At 41.4% G+C, this 21,842-nt stretch overlaps 1 protein-coding gene across 4 annotated transcripts in view; it reads right to left on the reverse strand.

The window, feature by feature from the left end:
* Nucleotides 1–3,246: 3,246 nt before the first annotated feature.
* adamts3 (ADAM metallopeptidase with thrombospondin type 1 motif, 3) overlaps nucleotides 3,247–21,842 on the reverse strand; it is a 139,993-nt gene continuing 121,397 nt past the window's right edge. For all 4 annotated transcript variants that reach the window (XM_025897060.1, XM_025897061.1, XM_025897059.1 and 1 more), the window contains 4 exons: nucleotides 21,154–21,286; nucleotides 12,868–13,075; nucleotides 10,564–10,681; nucleotides 3,247–7,204 (listed from right to left, as the gene is read on the reverse strand). In XM_025897060.1, coding sequence (XP_025752845.1) covers nucleotides 6,735–7,204; nucleotides 10,564–10,681; nucleotides 12,868–13,075; nucleotides 21,154–21,286 — 929 coding nt within the window. In that variant the 3' untranslated portion in view covers nucleotides 3,247–6,734. The remainder of the gene's footprint in view (nucleotides 7,205–10,563; nucleotides 10,682–12,867; nucleotides 13,076–21,153; nucleotides 21,287–21,842) is intronic.

Below are 21,842 nucleotides of genomic sequence, written 5' to 3' on the forward strand. Positions count from 1 at the left end.
GGATCTTGTACTCAGAGCTTGTTCTTGTGCTGCCATGATTAGTGCCTCTGTGCTGTCTTTCAGTCCAGCTTTGTCCAGCCACTGGTAGGATTTCTGGATATCAGCCACCTCCTCTATCTGCCGGTGGTACATACCGTGCAGGGGCCTGTCCTTCCATGATGGTTCCTCGCCTTCCTCCTCTTTCTTGGGTTTCTGCTGCCTGAGGTATTCACTGAGCACTCGGTCAGTTGGGGCCATCTTCCCAATGTATTCTTGGATGGTCGTTGTCTCATCCTGGACTGTGGTGCTGACACTCACCAGTCCCCGGCCTCCTTCCTTCCGCTTAGCGTACAGCCTCAGGGTGCTGGACTTGGGGTGAAACCCTCCATGCATGGTAAGGAGCTTTCTTGTCTTGATGTCAGTGGCTTCTATCTCCTCCTTTGACCAGCCTATTACCCCAGCAGGGTACCTGATCACGGGCAGGGCGTAGGTGTTGATGGCCCGGATCTTGTTCTTACCGTTCAGCTGACTCCTCAGGACTTGCCTGACCCTCTGCAGGTACTTGGTGGTTGCAGCTTTCCTAGCGGCCTCTTCATGGTTCCCATTCGCCTGCAGGATCCCCAGGTACTTGTAACTGTCCTCTATGTCTGCAATGTTGCCTTCTGGTAGTTCGATCCCCTCAGTTCTGACTACCTTCCCTCTCTTTGTCACCATCCGACTACACTTCTCCAGTCCGAACGACATTCCGATGTCATTGCTGTATAGCCTGGTAGTGTGGATCAGTGAATCGATGTCTCGTTCACTCTTGGCATACAGCTTGATGTCATCCATGTACAGGAGGTGGCTGACAACTGCTCCGTTCCGTAGTCGGTATCCGTAGCCAGTCTCGTTAATGATCTCACTGAGGGGGTTCAGGCCTATGCAGAACAGCAGTGGGGACAGAGCATCTCCTTGGTAGATCCCGCACTTGATGGTGACTTGTGCTATGGGCTTGAAGTTGGTCTCTAGTGTTGTACGCCACATCCCCATTGAGTTGATTGATTGATTGATTGATTGATTGATTGTACTTTATTCATCCCGAGGGAAATTGGGTTAAGGCTGCCAGCCGTGCCAGCGCCATCTTGCCCTTCCGACCATACATACATTACACAAACATCACATGGGGAAGACAGGTCAGAGGGGTATAACATGGAAAAGCACAACATGAGGAAAGATAAGGAGAAAAAATAACTCCCCCCAGACTGAGCTCCAACAGGGAGATCAGTTTGAGAACAGAAAAAAAGACACCTCTGCACATAGCACATGAAAAAACTCTTAATACACCAAAGAAACATGACAAGCAACAGGGGTGGGTAAAGGGTGAGAGACAGCCAGTGTACACAGTACATCCGGGCCTGCAGCTTATGCGCTGGTCTCCATGATCCACCGTCAGCATCGGAAGGGAATAAGCGTCGAAGGCGTTTGGAGGGGGAGGGGGGATGAGTGTATGTCTGCATGTGTATATATGTCTGTGTGTGTGTGTGTGTGTGTGTGTGTGTGTGTGTGTGTGTGTGTGTGTGTGTGTGTCCAGAGTTCAGCTGAGACAGTGTCCTTCGCCCTGCCAGGCTAAGTAAACAGTCTTCCAGCCAACCCAGGTGGCCTTGCATAGAAAGGGAAGAACAGTCTAAACACAGTCGTTATCAGGGTGTTGTTGTTCAGCTCCAGCCTTGAGACCTCAGCTGGTGCCAAAGGGGTCTCCGCATGAAGTGATGGTGGTTTTTACTTTAGTGCAAACAACTCATGAGAATTTCAAAGCTGTTCTAACAGTCGGTTCCGCTTCCTTAATTCTTCGATAAGCCAGGGCCAAGCCAGCTCCGATCAGCAAGAACCCTGTTATCATGGTTCCAAATAGGTAGATATCTTCAGCAGTCAGGCTCACCCAAGCCCAGACTTCTCATTGAGAAAAGGGTGTCAATTGCATTCAGGGACCAGTTGATCAAATCCATAATTCCTCTTTTAGGTTTTAGAGAACAGACTGTGAGAGAGTGTTCCAGGGAAAAGTGATACAAAAAACACGAGACTAGACAAGGACACAAGAGGCTAAGCAGGGAAGCTAAGGGAGAGGAGGAGGAGGAGAGGAGAAAAGTGCGACCGCCTTCATCAAGAGCAAGAGAGAATGCTGTAGAAAGCAATGTCAGTTAATTAATGAGACGCTATTTGGACACAGGCAAAATCTTTGTCAGAGTGGTTTGTGCTCAAACATTTATGCAAAAGGATTGTTTTGTGGAAATAAAAGTACAAGTTTTTTCTGTGACATCACTTTTTGGTCCCAGTTAGCGCCTTTATTAGTCTGAGAGCAGGTGATTCCCCTGGAAAAAGCTATCAATGAAATAAAATGGGTTCAGACGAGGAGGACCAAAACTGACATACAGGAAAAAAACAAAACAAGGAGAGACTGTGGAAATAAACACAAGACAGAATATCCCCAAAGAAAGTCATGGACCAAAACACCATACAAGAACTTGTGAGCAGAACAACAGAATGCAATAATGAGTGTATTTTTTTAAGCATGCATAAACAGTGTTTCCAAGCTTTAAAAAATATCTGTTTAGACGAGATAACAAAGAACAAAAGAGACACGTTGAGGGATCTCTAACATTTATTATCTTTTTCCTCTCTTCTTTATGATAAATTAAGCTTACTGCCTCCAAAGCTCCCCTCATACTGTACATGTAAAAGAAAACATCTATCAATCTTCTGCCAGCAACTGCGAATAACTCAAAACATTAAACAATCGCTTAATTGTGATACAAGCAAAAGGCAGGAAGCTGTGATCAATAAGTAATTGGTTGGCTTTTAATTTGAAGGAGACGAAGACTTTGGAGTGCAGGAAAATGGCTCGAGTGTCGTTGTATGTGAAAAGGAAAAGTGATATAATGTTATGTTTTTAGTCTCTTAGCTGGATTTCATTAAAAAAGCCAAAAGCAGGGAACCCATTGCTGACACGTGATTGGTCTTTTAGTTAATAAAAGAAATTAAGCATGATGACCAAAATCTCTGAATATGCTTTCGGGGGGGTTGGTGTGTATGCCGCGTTCTGAACAACTGCTTTCTTTTTCAGAAACGTGGATCCAAAGATAGACAGGATGTTATACAGACTGCAGGAGCTCTGGGCTTATTTTACATTACTGTTATTACTACATACCAGGAATCTCTCTTTTTTCTGCATCACTTCACTACCCAGAAGAAAAAGCAATGGTGGAAAGAGCCGAAGGCAAGAACACAGACTAGATAATTATATCTTTTATTGCTATGTGCTCCCCATTACAACAAACAGCATCAGTAGTGTACACTTCAATCTACGCAAATACATAGTAAAGCAAATAGAACAGAGTGACTTGCGTTCATGACAATCCAATACTTCAATGCATGGACAGCACAGGGGTATTGATACAGTACATGGAAAATCCTATGCAATAACAGCTGTCTGAGGCTCAGGGATTGTCAAAGTAACATCTACGGCTACCCTATTTATCGTTACAAGCTCTCTATAGCGTTAGCAGCAGTGTTTATAGGCAGCAAGTAAATGATGTGAAAAGAACTGGGGAGAAAAATGAAAATACTGCCAACTACAAACAGCATAAAACAGCTTTACTGGTACTACGCTATTCATGTTTTATCGGTTAAAATAAAGCATCTGTCTGGTCAGTTCGCGCTGCTGTGTTGCAACAACTTGGATAAAGACTTCTACAAAACAGCTGTGAAAAAACAGCTTTCTGACAAGTAAAACATCTCAAAATTGAGCATGTATATTTACATCTAATTGTTTGCAAAAAACAATGTCATTTCTAGTCTACTGTGTTTGTTAAAAAGCACACATCTGCTTCCAATGCGAAAATATGACCGGAGAAAGAGGTGATCAGTTTTCAATGGTTTATCCAATGCAGCTTATCGGCCGGCTGCTGCACTCGCTGTGACAACAAAGCAGAACCCTTTAACTTTCAATAAATATTTATGCACTCAATGCTATATACATGTTCTATACATTGGCACACAGGACTGAGTGTGGATAGTTGCAAGCTATTTCTTTGCTGAAAACACAAATCTGTGCCTTTTGCTATTGCAGTCAGATGCATGGTGGTTGCAAGGAAATCCTCTTTTAAATAAATAGCTTTCTGTCTCCAAAACCTTTTTCCACCTTAATAAAAAAGCCATTTAGAGAATACTTTGGAAAAAAATATGTTCCACATACAGTAAGAGTCTTTTTTCTAAATTCCAGCTTATTGTCCTTACAACAAAGCTTTGTTCCTGCAAACATAAAACGTACCAGAGAACCTTGTTCAGGCTAATCATGAAAGGATGTAACGAGCTCCAAGGGCCATTAAGTAATTTTTATATTAAAACTGAATGACATGGCTCTATATTGGCAGACTGTGAAAGGGTTGATCAATTTTCCAAGCTCAGTACTCACAGACTACATTGTTTTAGCTCTTCGTGAAAAAGCTAAAAGCACAGCTGGAACAAACAGCTGGGTGGTGAAGAAAGTGAGAGATGGCGGGGACTCCTGAGCTAAAATAAGTTGGACTTCATTGCACGGGCAGAATTCACTATGTAATGTGTCTAAAAGTTAAAGATAATGTCTGCATTGCTGTGTTTGTTTTTGTCTGTCTGGTCCCTAGTGGTCAAAAGTCAACTAATGCAGCTTTAGTTATTAGGCTCACCTGTGAATGTAAATGCAATCTAACGCAGCAGTTCTGCTAACAATTCATCATTTAGATTTTCACTCTTTGCTGACATTCCCCAAAGGTTGTTATAATTTTACCTGATTATGGAGGTTTCAGGCAGCGAGGATGTGTAGGCTACATAAACTGCCTCCCTTCCCTCCCACATCACTGCCCTCTACGACCTCAATAACAAACACAAACAAAAAGCTTCATAGGACAAGGATTTATGGCGGTGTGCTGATATCGGATTGCATTTCTTTTCACAGGTGTACCTATTAAAGAGGCGAGTGGGTTAACAAAAAGTCACCGTAAAAGTGAGGCTAAAGTAAAAACACATTTTACATGTATTATGAATGATTTTGGTCCTTTGACCTGAGTGTTGTATGGTCTACTTTATATGACATACAACGCTGAGCGGCGCATGCTCTTTAGTTAGTTCCTTCTTTGCCCTTAAGTATTTCTGAGAAGAGAAAAAACATGGAACAAAGCTAAATATGAAAAGCAGCCAGCTTGGTGCAGCTTAGTGACTGGTAGCAAAAAGTAAGCTCTGTCTAAAGGTAACAAAGTTGTTTCAGAAACAGGATGAATACTTCATCGGTGCTGATAGGTGGTGTTTTCTTTGGACAGAGTCGGTTAGCTTTTTCCCATGTTTTCAGTGTTTATGAAAAACTAACTTAACTGCTCCTACAATGCAAATATCAGAAGGGTGTCAAACAGCTCATCTCTCTGCACTTTGACTTTTCTTTAAGTTATAACAGAAATCTTCATGGCATTCTGAAAGGAAAGCTATATCAATAATCAGTCAATAATCCCTTTCTACCCATGTGAACAGCACCGTCCCTGGAAGGGTAAACACTGGCACCAACATCTGGTAGAACTGGTTAAAAATGTATTTGAAAGCATCCCACTTTCTTAAAATAATACTGATATTTTCATGTACAGCATTTACAGGAAGCTTTATAAATAGTGTGTTGGGGAAATTTATCTCTGGTATTCACATATTCACCTAAAGTACGGTAAATCATTTTTCACTGAATACTTTGACAGCTGAACTTTCTGTAAGTCGAGCTTAGAGTTAGATTTCTGGCAAGAAAACTGGCAGTTTGTAACATTCAAGTAGTGGGAATTCTCAGCTGTATCAGATGTTCTGGCTTTGATTATTTTTAATTTTAAAATGATACCGAACTCTGACATCTACCTCAAAGGTCACAATGTAGGGATAGGATATGGATGCAATCAATTAAAACGCATCGTAAAGCTGAGATTTATCCAAAAAGAACCAATGTGGCAAACATGGCCTTTAGTGGAGTCACTTTTCAAATGAACTGAAATACAAGAGGCATTTAAACCAATTCTTGCATCTATTTCCATACTCTATGAGTTCTACTAAATCTACACAGCTGAATTAGCTCTGGTCTCTGCACCTGCTGACATTTTCTCTCTGGATATCTGCAGCAGCATAGCTGCTCTGCAGGCAACAGGGGCCTGGTTTATTCAGTAACGAGACCAGGCGACAGCTCAGGCCGGAGGGGGAATGCAGACATGTTCCTCCACCTGTTCTCTCAGTTTTCACTGTGCAGGTGACATTAGAGAAATATTTGCCTGAACAAGTGAACAAGGTGATAAAATGAAATAAATGTCAGACATCGGGAATATATGAGTCAGAGCAACAAACATCTTTTGAATACTGAACTGTCCTTTGGCTGTATCCCTGAAACTATTCACTATGAACTTCATTTAGCTTTTCATTTGACACGGAAGAAAACTCCCTGTGGCTCACGTGCCCCTACACCTTGAAATGATTTCATATTTGTTTCATATTAATATAGAAGTATGAGGGCAAAGTAGCACGGCTGTTTCAGCCTCAGTAATCTGCAAGCTCACTGCAGGTGGTTAAAGAGATATCTAGAGTCCGTATCGGGGTCAAATTCTTACAAAGTGAACCAGCACTTTTCTTTCTCTCTCTCTAGTGTTTTCTGGTGTGAGAAGACTCAGGATGAAGCTGGATTATCTACTGTACATTACGAGTCCTAAAGGGAAAAGCTGTGACTTTCATCGCTCCACTTCAGAATATGCCACAGGCTGCCAACTGTCCATCAAACTGCTTGACCTTTGACCCCGAGTAGGACCAGCCTGGGTGGACAGCTTCCTGCCAGTGAGGTCTGCATGTCGTGGAACCCGCCTCGGTGCTGTAGTGATCTTTGATGGGGTTTTCTTAACTGGAGCAGGCGTGGTGATGTGTTTTGCTGCACCGCCCGATGTGGCGGATCCTTTGCCCGTGCCTTGTTTCCCACCGCGAGTGCCGTTGGCCGCTACTGCGGCCGTTAATGTCTCGAGGAGCTGCGAGGCTGATCCGAAGCGAACATTTTCCTCGGTCTCGGCCGCCTCCGAGAACATAGACAGGGCTCCAGTGCGCTTACTGCAGGAGTCGCAGCACAGCTTGTTGTAGCCTGGAATAGAGCAGTATCTCGCTAATACCTCCATTTGGCAGAAGATGGATTTGTCCCCATTACACGGCTCATCTGTAAGTCAAAGAGCATACAGTGTAAGCTCGCTGCAGTGTCAAAACTCTGAAAAGTTTAAATGGCCTTGGAAAGAGATCAAAAAAGCAGAAAGGGATACCTTACAAAGCACAGAGGCATTGCTTTTAATTAGAGACTGACAGCAAAGAAAGTGTTTGTGCACATTTTAACAGTACATTCAGCATAACGATGCTCATTTTGTTCCGCCTAGACAGGAGATGTGACCCAGATCCCTTTACGACTGTACAAACCAATTCCAAGAGTGCTTTGTGTTGGCTCCAGTTCATCCCCCTCATGCTTTCAGGCACCAGAACTTTATGCAAGTCACACTCTGCTTTTGTTTCTCTAACAAATAATAACTGCTGAGTGTTGCTTAACAAGACTTACATCTGTCCTAAAACGACTTCCAGAGACCTCAAAGACTCTTCTAAGCATATGCATGAAAATGTCTCAGGTCCAATAAGAAAGATCTTTTACCTTGTTTAATATTTTGGCATTCAATTGCTGTCCTTTAACACAAAAATGCAAAATAAGTACAATTATGTCTGCTAAAATTATAAATACATATGCACGGCAACATGGTAAAGATTTAAAGTAAAGGTAATAATCAGTGTCAGCCCGCTTTAATCGCCAAACAAACCACAGACGTCTTGTTCGTTCTTCTTCTTTTTCTTTTTGAGTAGGGGACGATGTCATACATAAACTCGTCCACAGCATGCACAGATAAAATGAGTACATGCATATATAATAGCTGGAATGCTACCTGCAGAGAGCTTAATGTGCTCTTGCCGACTTATGAGTGTGCTGCATCATTATTATTATTATTATTATGATTACTTTTATTGAGATTTATCCCTGTAACTTAAATACTGACTTGGCATTTATGTTTCGCATAAAGAGCATGCAGCGACATTTACAAATGACATGCACTTCTACTGACACAATCAATAAAATACGCTCATTTAAAAATCTGTGTGCTGTGTAGGAAAGGCCACGTAGAGGCTTGGCGTGGGTTATTAAAATGAGAATAAGTTACATGAAAAGGTTTGGATTCGGCAGGATTGTGTATGGACTCCTGTTTTGCTGATTTTCATCACTGTTGTAAACAAACACAATGCTTTTGGGGTTTTTGTCTCATTTTTTTTCCACTGCACGTTGTCCTAGAATAGTGACACACAATCTGTGAATTTCATGTTTGTGATCACGTCCAGTCACAGCTGTACAAATAGGTAAACTCTTGACTTTAGTAACCTGTCAAACGTCCTTCAGCAGCAGCAACCTATGTTGGCTTTTCATAGATACCAAACTGTTTCATCTGCATCACTGGACAGCCCCCTTCAAATCATGTCACAGCATCTCAATCGTCCTGACTTTAACACGATGTTTCGTCTCCTAAATGCAAAGCCAGCCTCCTGCCTTCAGTTTGTTTGGGTTTTTTTTGCAATTTTTATTGAATACAAGTCACCCAGACCCTGCATGCTTTGGTGTGCATTGTAGCTTAAGAGTTACACTTTTGTCCCATCTGTTCGCTAAACGCTACCCTAGATATCTTGTGTGGAACATTCAGTTCTTTTAAAAACTGAGATCTGCCAAAATACAGATAACGTCACAGCCTTTGAGGGTTTTTTCTACACTGGACACACAACATGGTTTTTATTTCGTTGTAGAGGTTTCTGCAGGTTTTTGTATGTTAACCTCAGATTCTTCTTTTTAAAAGCTTTACTGATCTTTGCAGGATTGTTGGCGAACTTCCTTCACATCTTGTCTCATTGCAGATTAATGAACAAAGAATCTCTAAAAGGTTTCTTCTAAGCTTGTGTGACAGAAAGGTGTGCTCATGGCATGTTTTAAAACAACCAACAGCAGCAGACTTTGTCATTAACCTTTGTATGTTTCTATTTGTAGATTAAGACACCTCTGCACCTTTCACTTCCAATCTCATCTCCTTATAGGAGTTTTTCGTGCTACACCAACGTTATGTCCTGGCAAATGTAGCTTAACGTCGTACCGTCGCAGCCCCATCTGTTGTGACTGTCCTGTTCATTACTGTTGATTCCTCCCATGCATTTCTGGCTACTTTTTTCAGTTCATTGGTGAGAGAATATAAATCATTGCCTAAATATAACAAGCAATAATAACAACATCAATTTAAGGACCTACAAATATCAAAATGACCAAACCAATGAGGGGGATACCCACGACGGAAAGTCCCAGAGTTTTACGTTTGTCTCTGTTGTGTCTGGAACTGCATGTAAATCACTGGGACATGAGCACAAGCTAATTAACACATAATGCACTTAGGAGCATGAATGCTTGAAACAATGTCGGCCATTTATGCACATGACATCGTAAGCTCTACAAAGTTTCACCTCAGCAGAAGTCCAACTCCAAGGAAGAATAGAAAGTGAGCGATTGTCCAATTTACTTAATGAAGACACAAAAAGATATTTATGTCTTATTACATTAGATCTATAAATGAGCAGAATGGAATGTTTCCTTTGGCTTCACTTGCCTTGATGCATTTCAAACAAAAGTCTAACCAACATTCGTGCAGGTGCTGACGCCTAACATAGTTCCTCTGTGCTACCACTGAGCAGAGTTTTTGTGGGGTGAAGCAATTTCATACAGACCCTGGACACTTTGAAATGTCGTCACAGCAGAGTAATAATCTGTTATTTCTTCACAAATGTAATTGTCTGGGCTTTAAATGACTAAAGGAAATTACTTTAAATGAAAGCGTGACAGGACGGCATGTTTCAGTCAATAAAAGCAATAAAAGGACGTACTGTTAACATCTGAACACATTTTTCTTCCTTCAAGCAGTGACTGATTTCATTTTCCAAGCTTGACAAAACTCAAAGTCTAAATCAATCACGGGAAATGCTTAAATGAAGTTTTACTGTTGTTGTGATGTCAGCAGAGATGCTTCCGTCTGCCTGGCCATGAATTGCACTCACCAGTGAACAATGTTGGTACTTTCTAATGAATTATTGCAGGCTTGATGTTCACTGTGTTGAATTAAAAAGACCTGAGTACGTTTCGAGGGGCTGCTGATTGATTTCCCTTTTCATTTAAAAATAAATGGAAACCATTGGCTGGCTGCGAGGTCAGGGGAAAATGCAAGATTTTTTATTTTTTTATCAAGGACATGTAATCTGCTAAAATGAAGGTTTTCAAAGAGTAAGAATAAATGACATGCATTATGTATTTTGTCTAGAGGACCTGCTGGACCGAAAGACTGGCGTGTTGGAATTACTGATTATGTGGAGGGAAGTACAATGTGCTGAAATGTTAACAGAGTAAATTAAAAGACGACACTGCATGTTTGCTACGAGGAATGCACCATCAGACATTCTTACCGTGGCAGGGTCCAGGTTTGCACGGCCTCACGTTTTCGGGCTTTTCTCCGTTACACTGATCTCCAATCCGGCAGGTGATCAAACGCCTTTCTATCCCCTCTCCACACGTCACAGAACACTGCGCAAGAGTTTGAAAAGATAAGAAAAGTGAGCTGAAAATCCGCTTCAGGTTTAATGTTCAAAAAGAAACAACACTTCTTACTTTCCTCAGAGTTTTATATGTCAGAAAACTATCCTGGGAATACATCACACAACTAAAGTATTTTGTCTGCTAGATTAATGGAGTCTCACTTTGCCCTTCGCTTCAGTGACATCTTTATTTTGTGCCTGACTAACTGTACCCAGGGAGTCTGGTGAATTAACAAACTTAAAGCCCTCAAATGAAGCCAAACAGCATCTGAAATCTCAGCAGGCCCAGGTGGAGAGATCCCCTTTCTTCTTTATTATTCGGGCTCCTTCTGTTACAACATTTTGAATAATTTATTGATAAACCTGCAAGACTGCAATATTTAAGCAATCAGTCACATCACCTGTGGCCCCGTGTGTGACACATGGCTTTTAACCCAACCTTTAAGTTTGGCCACTGAGACCAGAAATAAACGTTTCCCTTCAGTTGTGATCGGTTAGAAAGACGACATCAAAACCTCAAATTAAACTGCAATTAATAATGTGAGAACTGGTGAAGCAGCAAACACACCATTAATTATTTGGTGGATTTTTGTCTCGTCTTTTAGACTGAGATCTCCTGTGAGTGTGAATGTAAATGTCAGCAAACTTGAAAACTCGTGCATGAAAACACGGAAAACTGCGACTAAAAAGTTTGAGTTTTGGTATTTTAATGAACACTGTAAGTGGCTAATTTCATGAGATGTTGTCCGAACATATTCCATCACCCTAGAAGTAAAAAAAACATGTTTTTATGATTTACAAACATCTTTAATTTACCAACAAATAATTAAAGAAACTGCACCACTACTCTCACTCACAGCTTAACTGTACATATACTATTTATATATATATGTATTGCTTATCAGAAGCTGTAGCCCAATCATGTTACAAAAACCCCACCCACACAAATGAACAACTAACACAAAGACACACATCTTATTAGCTCTTATTTGCATCGCGCCACTCAGCCGGACGTCTGATTTATTGGATTCTTTGATGTGGTTTTTTAAAGGTCTCATTTGGAGGAAGTGCAGGCTGTAAAACTGGCATGTTTCCAGATGAGATGCGACACAGCTCTAAATGAAATATTACAGATGCCTGATTCTTTGTACATTATCGTCTCGGGATCAGGAACCCCTGCTATATCAGCTTAGGTGCCATTCGGTAATGGGAAACAATGTTACATTAAAAATGAAATCAGTCACAAAAGTCTGGGACCAAATTCTTCACCCTCACATCAAAGACGAACAGCAAATATAAATGACTCTTTCAGCTGCGATTCTTTGATCTGCGACTCAAAAGAAAATGGCTTTTTCAAGCTCAAACCCAGTGCCGTGAAAAATATTTGCCACCTTAGTAATTTCTTCATTTTTTTGCATATTTAACATGTTTCAGATCATCCAAAGTTACCTCCCCCAAAGTGACAAAGTAGCAGTCCTATAAACCTAATAACTGGTTGTGCCACACTTGGCAGCAGAAAGTGCAATCAAACAAATAAATGGGAACGAGTGTTTCATATCACTGTGGAGGGAATTTAGGCCTCACTTCTTTCCTAGAGGGATTGCAAACATGAACGGCCTGTTTAAGGTCATACCATCGCACCACCACCACCTCTGATGGGGGTTTTTTTAAATAAAATACTGTTAGCTTGAAGCCAGATGTAACGGGACTCAAGCCTTCCAGACAGTTCTGCTTTTGTCTTGTCAGTTCCCAAAAGTCTCGGGGATGATCCAGATGTTTTGTGGCAGATGATTCTTTTTGGTCAGCATTGGTCTTTGTAACCCTTTCTAAAGTGACAGATGTCAGTGAGTTAGTTTCTCAGCTGTTTCTTTATATCGTGGAATGATGTGGTGTTTAGTTTGCTGCACTTTGTCAGACTGCAGGTCTGGGAGCGGTGAGTGAACGTGAACTCCACTTTCCAAAAATGGAGGCAATTACTTTCACACAGGTTCAGGTAGGTTTGGATTTTTTTTTTTTGTTTTTTTATTTTAATAAATAAAATGAATATTTAAAGACTGCATTTTGTATGTTTTTGCATTACCTTTCTTTAATAATATATTTTTTAAAAAGATCTGAAACATGAAAATACGACAAATATGGCCCCCGCCCCGAAGAACAAATACATTGAGTGGATACCTCTGACCAGGCTCCGGTCCTCCACTGGGCAGGACACGGTACTTTGTTACAGGGCCTTCGACTCTCGGGCTTCTCGCCGCTGCAGTATTTGCTGTGGATGGAGCGGTTCGTGCCATCATGCAGGAACTGTACGCAGCGAACGGTTCGGATCTGAAAGCCTAGGCTGCCGCAGGTTTTGGTACAGTGCTCCCATTCTTCTGAGCTCCACCTGCAGGGAAAACAACACAGGATCACTGACGTCACCTGGTAACTGCCACTGAGTATGTAAACACAAGGGGTACACATTTTAAAAGAGACCAGTTCCAATAATATGCTGTATAAAAAATTAAATAAACAATGAAAAAAAAACAGAAAGAAAACTGAATTTCTTGGCCATGATATCTACAGGTCTCTTCACTGAGATAAAGAGATGCTCCCAAACCAGCCAGCGGACATAAACTCTCCAGAGTATGCTAGGTCTGCTTCAGGATCTCCTACAGGTTGCTTAAACCATTTGCTCTGAATATCAGCTCCCTCGAGCCATCTCTAGACTTCTGGAGAAGCTATTTCCTGCTGCATGTATCAGGTAACCTTTTAGTCACGACCTCGCTGCCATATGTCAAAGTAGGAATGCAGGTCAGCCATTTAAACCAATAGCTGTGCCTTTATGCTCACCACAACAGACCAGTACCAGTGTCCAGCTGTTCTACCTTAAATCCAATCAAACCATACCTTCAACTGTGACCATAATTTAAAAATTACCAACATGCTTCATAATAAAACTAACAATTGATTTTCTGAGGTCAAAAATCAGGCGAGCAATATTTATTGCAGACTTCCAAAATAATGTCACATCTTTTTGGAAGATGGAAATTCCCCTGAGTGATATTAGAAAGACTGATGGTTAAATCTGCTACATACATCAATCGGCAGTGAATAAATTATTGAGTAAAAATATACTTTTAGATGGAAGGGACAACAGGAAGGGATTTCTGAACGGAGGAAAAAAGGCAGGAAAAATGGGAAACGATTTATGTCGAGTTTTCACGGAAGGAAGCAATAAATAAATAAATAAATAAATAAAGCGTGGAATCCAGGAGCAGGCTTGGATACACTGTTCACTGACGATGAAGAGAAGATTTCTTACAGAGAATTAGTATGCAGAGGTGACATGTTTGTTAACAGAAAGCCTGAGCGCAGACAAACATCTCAGACAAAAGACGCCATCAGCACAGAAAGCTGCTGACGCCTCCACATAAATCAATAGAGACATTTAAAATTCAGCATGAATCCTCTTACATTAGATTTCCATTAGTTCTAATCTATATACTAGCAGGTCTCTGAATGCACTTCATTTCTCAAAGATTTCCCAAGCTCTACGAAGGCACTATATGAGCAGGTGTTTCTGTTTTTGCATGCGTAAAGAAACATTATTGTTCAACGTGGGACAAAAAGGCTACATAATAATGTTTAAATAGGCAGTAAGAGTCATTTAACAGAGAAAGATGAGTTTTTTGCACATTTTTAAGGATTAAGTGACTGCAAGCATTTCATCCTGTCAGAGATGATTTTTTGGTGATTTTGCAACATTTCAATGATTCATTTGATCTCAGTCATTAATGTCTATGCTAACTAATCTGTCTGCATTTTTTACTTTTTTATTTTGAGTGCTCTAACTTTTCTAAAAGGAACCAAACTGAAAAGAAGTCAACGCTCTGTGCACGTCTTTTCTCCAGTGCCGTTAAAGAGGATTTCGGCAGGTTTTCCAATAATCTTGTAGTAAAAGTATCATTTATGTCCATCTAAGGTCAAATTATGCTGCATCATGTCAGAGTTTATCCCAGTAGGCTAAAGCTGGCAAGTTACTGTGACAAGATTTCAGTGGATTACACAGTAATCAAACCCCTTTTATATACTGAGGGTTACACACTGACTATGTGCCAGAGCAGCTTGAGTTCACCAAACAATCTCACGAACGTTCGGTGAACATGAAGAATGAGTTTAATTAAAAACTCATTCAAGTTTATGTATTGAAGTTCTTGTGCACTGTAAGACAAGTGTTGATTAAACTAAATGTGAAAATACGCCAGCTTCGTGAGCCAATGGAATTCTATCCTTTAAGGTGCAGCGATGCAAACATCCTCTTTGACTTTTCTCATCTCTTTCAACAGAGTGTCCTTAAGATTCACAGAAACCTTGGCCACATCCAGTTGTGAAGCAAGGTGGAACAATGATGGGAACAAGAAAAAAAATCCAGCTATTTGCCTTCTTCTTCAAAGGTCTGACCAAGTACCTGAACATGACCATCACATCAAGTATATACAAAAAGCACAGAGTGAAAGCCCTGAGAGACTACAAAGATCCATTTAGACTCTACAATCTTCTTCATTATTCACTTACTGAGGTAGAATATTTGGACTTTTTGTTATAACTCATTATTCACGAGCTTGCATGTGGAGAAGGATTTAAAATGTGATTCTGAAAGCCCCCAAAACACTGAAATGCTAAGTAATTAGACAATAACTGATGGGTGCACAGAGATCAGAAAAACAGACGATACTGAGAGTGAGGTGGCTGTGGGTCAGGAAGTACAGCAAGGGCATCCACTAATTGGAAGGCTGGTGGTTTGATGCCTGGCTCCTTCGGTCTACATGTCACGTGTCCTTGGGCAGGATACTGAACCCTAAATGGCCACAGATGCCTTCAATTGCACAAGCATCTGCTGCGTGAGTCTGTCTATAATAGATAGTGTGCTATATTATACACCCTATGCTGTATGCTGAATGATCAGTCAGACTTTAAAAATTAAATCAAATGACCAAAACAAACGTACTCGTGACAAACAGCACACATACCAGTGTGCATCGAACTAGTCCAGTTGGCTCGATGCACTCTGGTGTGTGTTGCTTTTACAAAGCCATGCTATGACCTCTGTGAGACTATAAATACAGTAGCTGTTGTTACAGTTGCTGACCTCTAGGGGCTCTCCCCATGTGAGAGGGCTCTTTCTCCTCCTCCTGTGTTTCAGGTCTGCCTCCTAACCACAGGTGAGATGTGTTGCAGCTCGTCAGCCACTGCATAAAGACTGCCGTGTCCAATGCTGCGCCCTTCTCCCCGGGTTTTCACCTGCAGTGATTCGGGTAGTGGACTGTAGCTGTGTACAACTTGTGAAGCTTGGCGTGACTTTGGTTTTTTGTGAGTAACGGTGTGTCTTTACCACGGGAATTGTAGTGATCCAGAGTGGAAGCAGGTAGGGGTTCTCTGCCATTTTTGTTTCAGCCTTTTTCTCCTGTTCTGTGGTTAGACAGGGAGCTCCGCCTCTGTACTTTGTTTTCTTACAGAGAGTGTTGTGTGTGGGTTGTTGTTTTTTTTTTTTTTTGGTTTTTTTTGTTGTTTTTTTTTAGCTAGAAAGGAGTGTTTTGTTTGTTATTTCAGCCTCTGAGACAATGATGCTTAGAGCTTCCCTGTGTTTTATTTTTGTTCTAATTGGTTGGTTTGCCTTAATTGTAAATTAAATGATGTTCCACTGACGTTAACTATGGTTAACAGTTTTGTTTTTTTCACTTTGTGTTACACCCCATCCCAGATAACACTCTGCTGTTAAGTGGGTTGTAACATAAGTGGGCGCTTGAAACCAGGACCTCTCACACCCAAATTCATCACATACTCTTTAAATACTTGTTGAGCCCTTTGTGTCACATCTAAACGCAGTGATTGTCTAGTAATAATGTACAGCATTAAAGTTCATTTGTAACTCAGATGTTTTCTGCCCCTTATCAAACAGCTTTTAGAGCCTAAACCTGACTGAAAAGTCAAAGGGTGAAAAGGAAACACACCTGCAAATGAAAAGAAAGCTACACAAAGTGCATGTCTAAAGAGGGCGCGAACCACAGTCTCATAGCTAAGAAATTTGTGACTGAGGCTCCCACCGCACTTCCATCCTCACAATGAGAACTTTATCACTCAATGAAAGACAGGCATTATCTCTGGGCACCGGTTTAACTCACGGGTTGAGCAGGCGATCTATGCCGTGAGGTTAACTACAGCGGCCTGGATCGATTCCCAAGGCCATTTGCTGTGCGTCTTTCCCCACGCTGTCTCCTCGACTTTTATCGCCCATTTAATAATTGCCGAGTCTGGGGCATGAATGCAGTAACATCCAAGGTCACAGTGACACCAAATGAAAAGCAGGTTTCTATTTGGAGATCGGAAACATCAGCAACATGATGTAGATGTCGCCATACTCCATTAGAAAAATGTCAAATTAATTCTGGCCGTGCTTTATGAAAGGCCCCGGAAACGCCAAGAAACTCATTCATCTACTAAGGACCATGAGTTAAAGTAAAAAAATTCACAGATGATTATTTTCATCCCTAAAGCTACAACACTGGAACAAATTCTTAAAGACAACAGTGACATCAAAACACTACACATCCAAAAAACGTATGTTCTTCCTTTAAGATGCACAAGGCATGTTTCCTTTCTAAGAAAATGATGAAAACAGAAAAAGTCGTGCCCAGGAGACATTTGCTCTATTAGTTCAAACGGAGCTCCACTCTGAGCTGCAGCCGAATCCCCCCCCCCCCCCCAAAGGGAAGTCAATCACACTCAATCAGTGAATCATCCAGCGTTAGATCTCAGCTTTATGATCTCGTCTCTTGAGTTTTGGTTTAAAGCTAAACAGGACAGCTTACGTGTAGCATTAGCTTCCTGTGTAAAGTCAAATTGTGCTGCATCATCTCAGAGTTCTTAAGCAGGATGATTAGCTGTGAAAGGAAGTGTGAAATTTGGATGGATGATTTCATTTGCATTTTCAGAGGTCAGCAGACATTAAGCTTACTTCGTTTCCTTTTCCATTCACAGTCGCGCTTCTTTTATCAGCATAACAGCTACACGCAGCAGAGCTGTGTTATCACTCCGGAGGCAGTTTTTCCCTTACATGATTATGTGTCTTTACAACAGACTGCTGTGATTTTTCTGACACAACTCATTACTGTTCAGTGTGACTTGTTAGTTGAGCAAAGGTGCCCACAGGTCACTGCACGCTGAGAAACCCTTTTCAACTTTGGTTGGTCTCTGAAGATCTGAGCCGGCCTGTGAACTGAATGAAGTGCAATACAAACATTAAGAGCACTCCCAGCTGAAGCAGGAACACGAATCTGAACCACTGAACACCAAATTAGAGACAGCATGATGTCAAATTAAGACTTTGTAAAATAAGCACAGTTCGATTAATAGTGTGACAGTCTGTCTCTTCTCAATTCAATGTTATTTATACAGCGTCAAATCACAACAACAGTCACCTTAAGGTGCTTTATATTATAAGGTCGACCCTACAATAATAAATACAGAGAAAACCCCAGCAAGCACTTTGGCGACAGTGGGAAGGAAAACTCCCTTTTAACAGGAAGAAACCTCCGGCAGAACCAGGCTCAGGGAGGGGCGGGGCCATCTGCCATGTTTACCACACTTCAAAAGTCACAGACCTGTGAACATAAAGACAGTTGTCGCTGTTTCACTCACTGCTTTGCTTTTTACTGGTTGCTCCCCTTGCCACAGCTGTAACTAAAGGCATAACCCAGCAAATACTTCAGCACTGAATAACTCGGCTATTGCTGACGGCTGGACACATTTCATGAGCACTTACTGGATTGTCTCATTGAACTTTCTAGCCAGAGCAAATTTGTGTTTGAGAATTGTTTCATGTTATCCTTTGTGACAGTACAATAAGAACACAAGAAAAGTGATCCACTTCCGACTCAAACCAAGGCCTTTCACTCTTACTAGGGAGCATTTCTAATCCTACTGAGGAAACCGGTGTTGTGGAATTATTGTATAATGCCTTGGTGCCACTGGATTTTAACATGTCTCACATTCATACAGTAAGACAAATGGTGGGGGTGTAGTAAGGAAGTTGGGGGAAGCAGACCACTCCACAGGAAGAATCTTTTCTCTTCTCCGACTCTGGGAGGTAGCAAGGGAGTGTGAATCTTAAGGTGTGAAACAGCTGTGTACTGCCTTTTGTTCCTGGAGAAGGTATTTAACCGAGAGCCATGCTAGGCTCGTGAGACTCTGCTGACCGTCTGCCCGCGGTCATGCAGGCTCTCCACCAAGCTTGGTTTGTCTGTTCTTTTTTCCGATGAAAGAATGTTAGCTACCGCTCACCGCTCGTCTGCAGGCTTTATTTAAATAGAAAAACTTCCACAACACTGGCTACATGAAGAAGGGCTCGCATCGCACGTTTATAATGACGCCATCAGGGGCAGCAGGGTGATGGTTACGATAGTACAGAAATTAAATAAAGATAATATTGGTCGGTTTACACGGAGTGGAAGCTGCGTGGCTCTCTATTTTAACAAAAAAAAAAAAAAAAAAAACTAAACTAAATGTAACTAAATTAGTTGTGAAATAAATGTCACAGCTAATTTTCTGATATCCCACGAGACAGCTGATTTATTATACAAATTTATAAATTTCAGATTTTCTGTGAACGCGGTGTCGTCGGGACGTCTCGGGCTCTGCTGCTTTTATTCTGATCTTTCTAACTTTAACCTGTCACAGGTCATTTTAACCCGAATCATAAAACATGCAGACCATTTTGGGAATTTTGAGGCTTTGCAGATGCCAAATTATGGAAAATTGCAGAGATGAGCAGAGCAGAGCTCACTGAGTCATGCTTTCACTCTGCACATTTGTAAACTGGTTGGAGTCCATATATGATGTGCATCTGTACGTACAATAAGATACTATATAATATTTTTCTGATTATTTGATGAAAAAAATTTAATGGAAGAAAAATATGTTTAGTCATCGAATGGCAAATATATCTATATATATCTTGTAACTAAATTAGTTGTGAAGTAAATGTCACAGCTATCTGGGGCGATCGTGGCTCAAGAGTTGGCCGTTCGTCACGTAATCGGAAGGTTGTCGGTTCGAGCCCCGGCTCCGACAATCTCGGTCGTTGTGTCCCTGGGCAAGACACTTCACCCGTTGCTGCCTACTGGTGGTGGTCAGAGGGCCCGGTGGCACCAGTGTCCGGCAGCCTCACCTCTGTCAGTGCGCCCCAGGGTGGCTGTGGCTACAACCGTAGCTGCCATCACCAATGTGTGAATGTGTGGATGACTGAGTATGTAAAGCGCTTTGGGGTCCATAGGGACTAAGTAAAGCGCTATACAAATAAAGGCCATTTACAGCTAAATGCTCGACATTTATCCTTTCCATTTTTTTTTTTTTTTTATCTGTACTTGTATAACGTCACCGTGTTCAATTCTGAGAGGACACCTGTAAGGTAATGTTAAATTTAATCATAATGCACTCCAAAAGTGCCCCATTCTATCTGTGTTGCCTATATCTGACCTGTAAAGAATACAAAGTCATTTTCTGTGCCTAAAGAGGACGAGGTGTCTGAACCAGAGCTCACATCTTGAAAAAGACAGCAGATTTTTGGCTGTTAAGCTTTAATTTTCACTCCTTTCACACTCTAGCGATAAGTGATAAGAAACAGATCATTGAAATTTAAATGATGCTAACAAAGGCATTTACCTACTGCTCCTCTGAAAACTTAAGGGGACACAAGAGAGACACCTCTCAAGTGTGTCCTGGCTCTGCAGCTTCCTCCCAGTTGGACACGCCCAAAATGCCTAATCTATGAGGCGTCCACGTCAGCTGTCTCCTGTCGATATGCAGGAGGGTACATCTCCTTTCAGCTCACAAAGGTATTCTTTTGGTTACTACCTGCAGATTGTGGCCATAGAGGGCAAGAATGTAGACTGACAACAGACCAGTAAAATGTCTGCAACACTACAGATGCAGGACCAATCCTACTGTGAATTTCTTCAACAAGCCCCTGATATACTTAAACTCTGGCACTTGAGGACGAAATTCATTCCCTACACTGATTTTGCACTCCACTCTTTTCCATCTGTGATCCATGGCCTCAGACCTGGAAGTGCTAATTCCCCACCCAACCACTTCAAATTCAGCTGCAAACTGCGTAAGTGCAAGCTGGACGTCGCCATTTGATGAAGCCAAGAGGGCCACATCATCCGCAAAAAGCCCTGACGAGCTCTCGAGACCACTGGCTGTGATACCCTCTGTTCCTCGGCTGCACTTAGAAATTCTGACCATTAGTTGCCACTGATGAACAGAAAGAGTGGCAAAGGGCAACTCTGGTGGATTCAGTCTCACTGGGAATGACCGAGACTTAATGCTGGCAACATGTTCCTCATCCTAGAGGTCCAGCTTGAGTAAAAGTTTAACAGAAACCTTTCTTTATCTGGAGGATGAGGGGAGGCCTGTACTCACTGAGGCTGTGTGCAGTCCTGAAGGTTACACATTCTTCGGATGGGTTTGGGCCTCTTGCCAGCATCGCAGTAGCCTCGATGAACCATCTTGGTGTCTCCCTTTTTCCGACATCCATACTTGGTGTACTGAAACCCTGTGCAAAAAAACCCCACCCCCAAAAACCCAATGTTTTAATTAGAAAGACAGTTGACATCCTTTTACTAGGGTTTGTCTTTCAAACTTCAAAGTTCCTTTGCAATTACTCAAGTCACATTTTTATATCTAATTTCCTTTAAGTTAAAAATATGTCTTAAAGCTTTTGTCTACTTATAAGTTAAATACCAGCGAGCTTGTGGACAATTGTTGAGCTTAAGCCTGCTGACATAAAATCTTAGAGGTGTGTTCAGGCTAATATATATATGTAACACACAAGCACATGCAACGCGTTTGAGTAGTTTCAGAGTCGACATCAAAAAGGGAAAGAACTGCAGTTAACAGTGCGAATGTGTGAATGAGAAAAGTCCTTTAAGTACTCAAGTATAAAAGTGTTGCATAAGAACCATTCCATTTACCATTATGGGATATTTAATAAGCTAGAAAAATATGTAATTTTCTTTTGCAGGATTACAAATTTCATGCTGTTCCCACATTTAAGGTCAGAGTAGAGGTCACATGGTCAAGTAGATATAATAAGATGCAAAATTTGACAA

Source organism: Oreochromis niloticus, linkage group LG12 (genome assembly GCF_001858045.2).
Source record: "Oreochromis niloticus isolate F11D_XX linkage group LG12, O_niloticus_UMD_NMBU, whole genome shotgun sequence".
NCBI lineage: Eukaryota > Metazoa > Chordata > Actinopteri > Cichliformes > Cichlidae > Oreochromis > Oreochromis niloticus.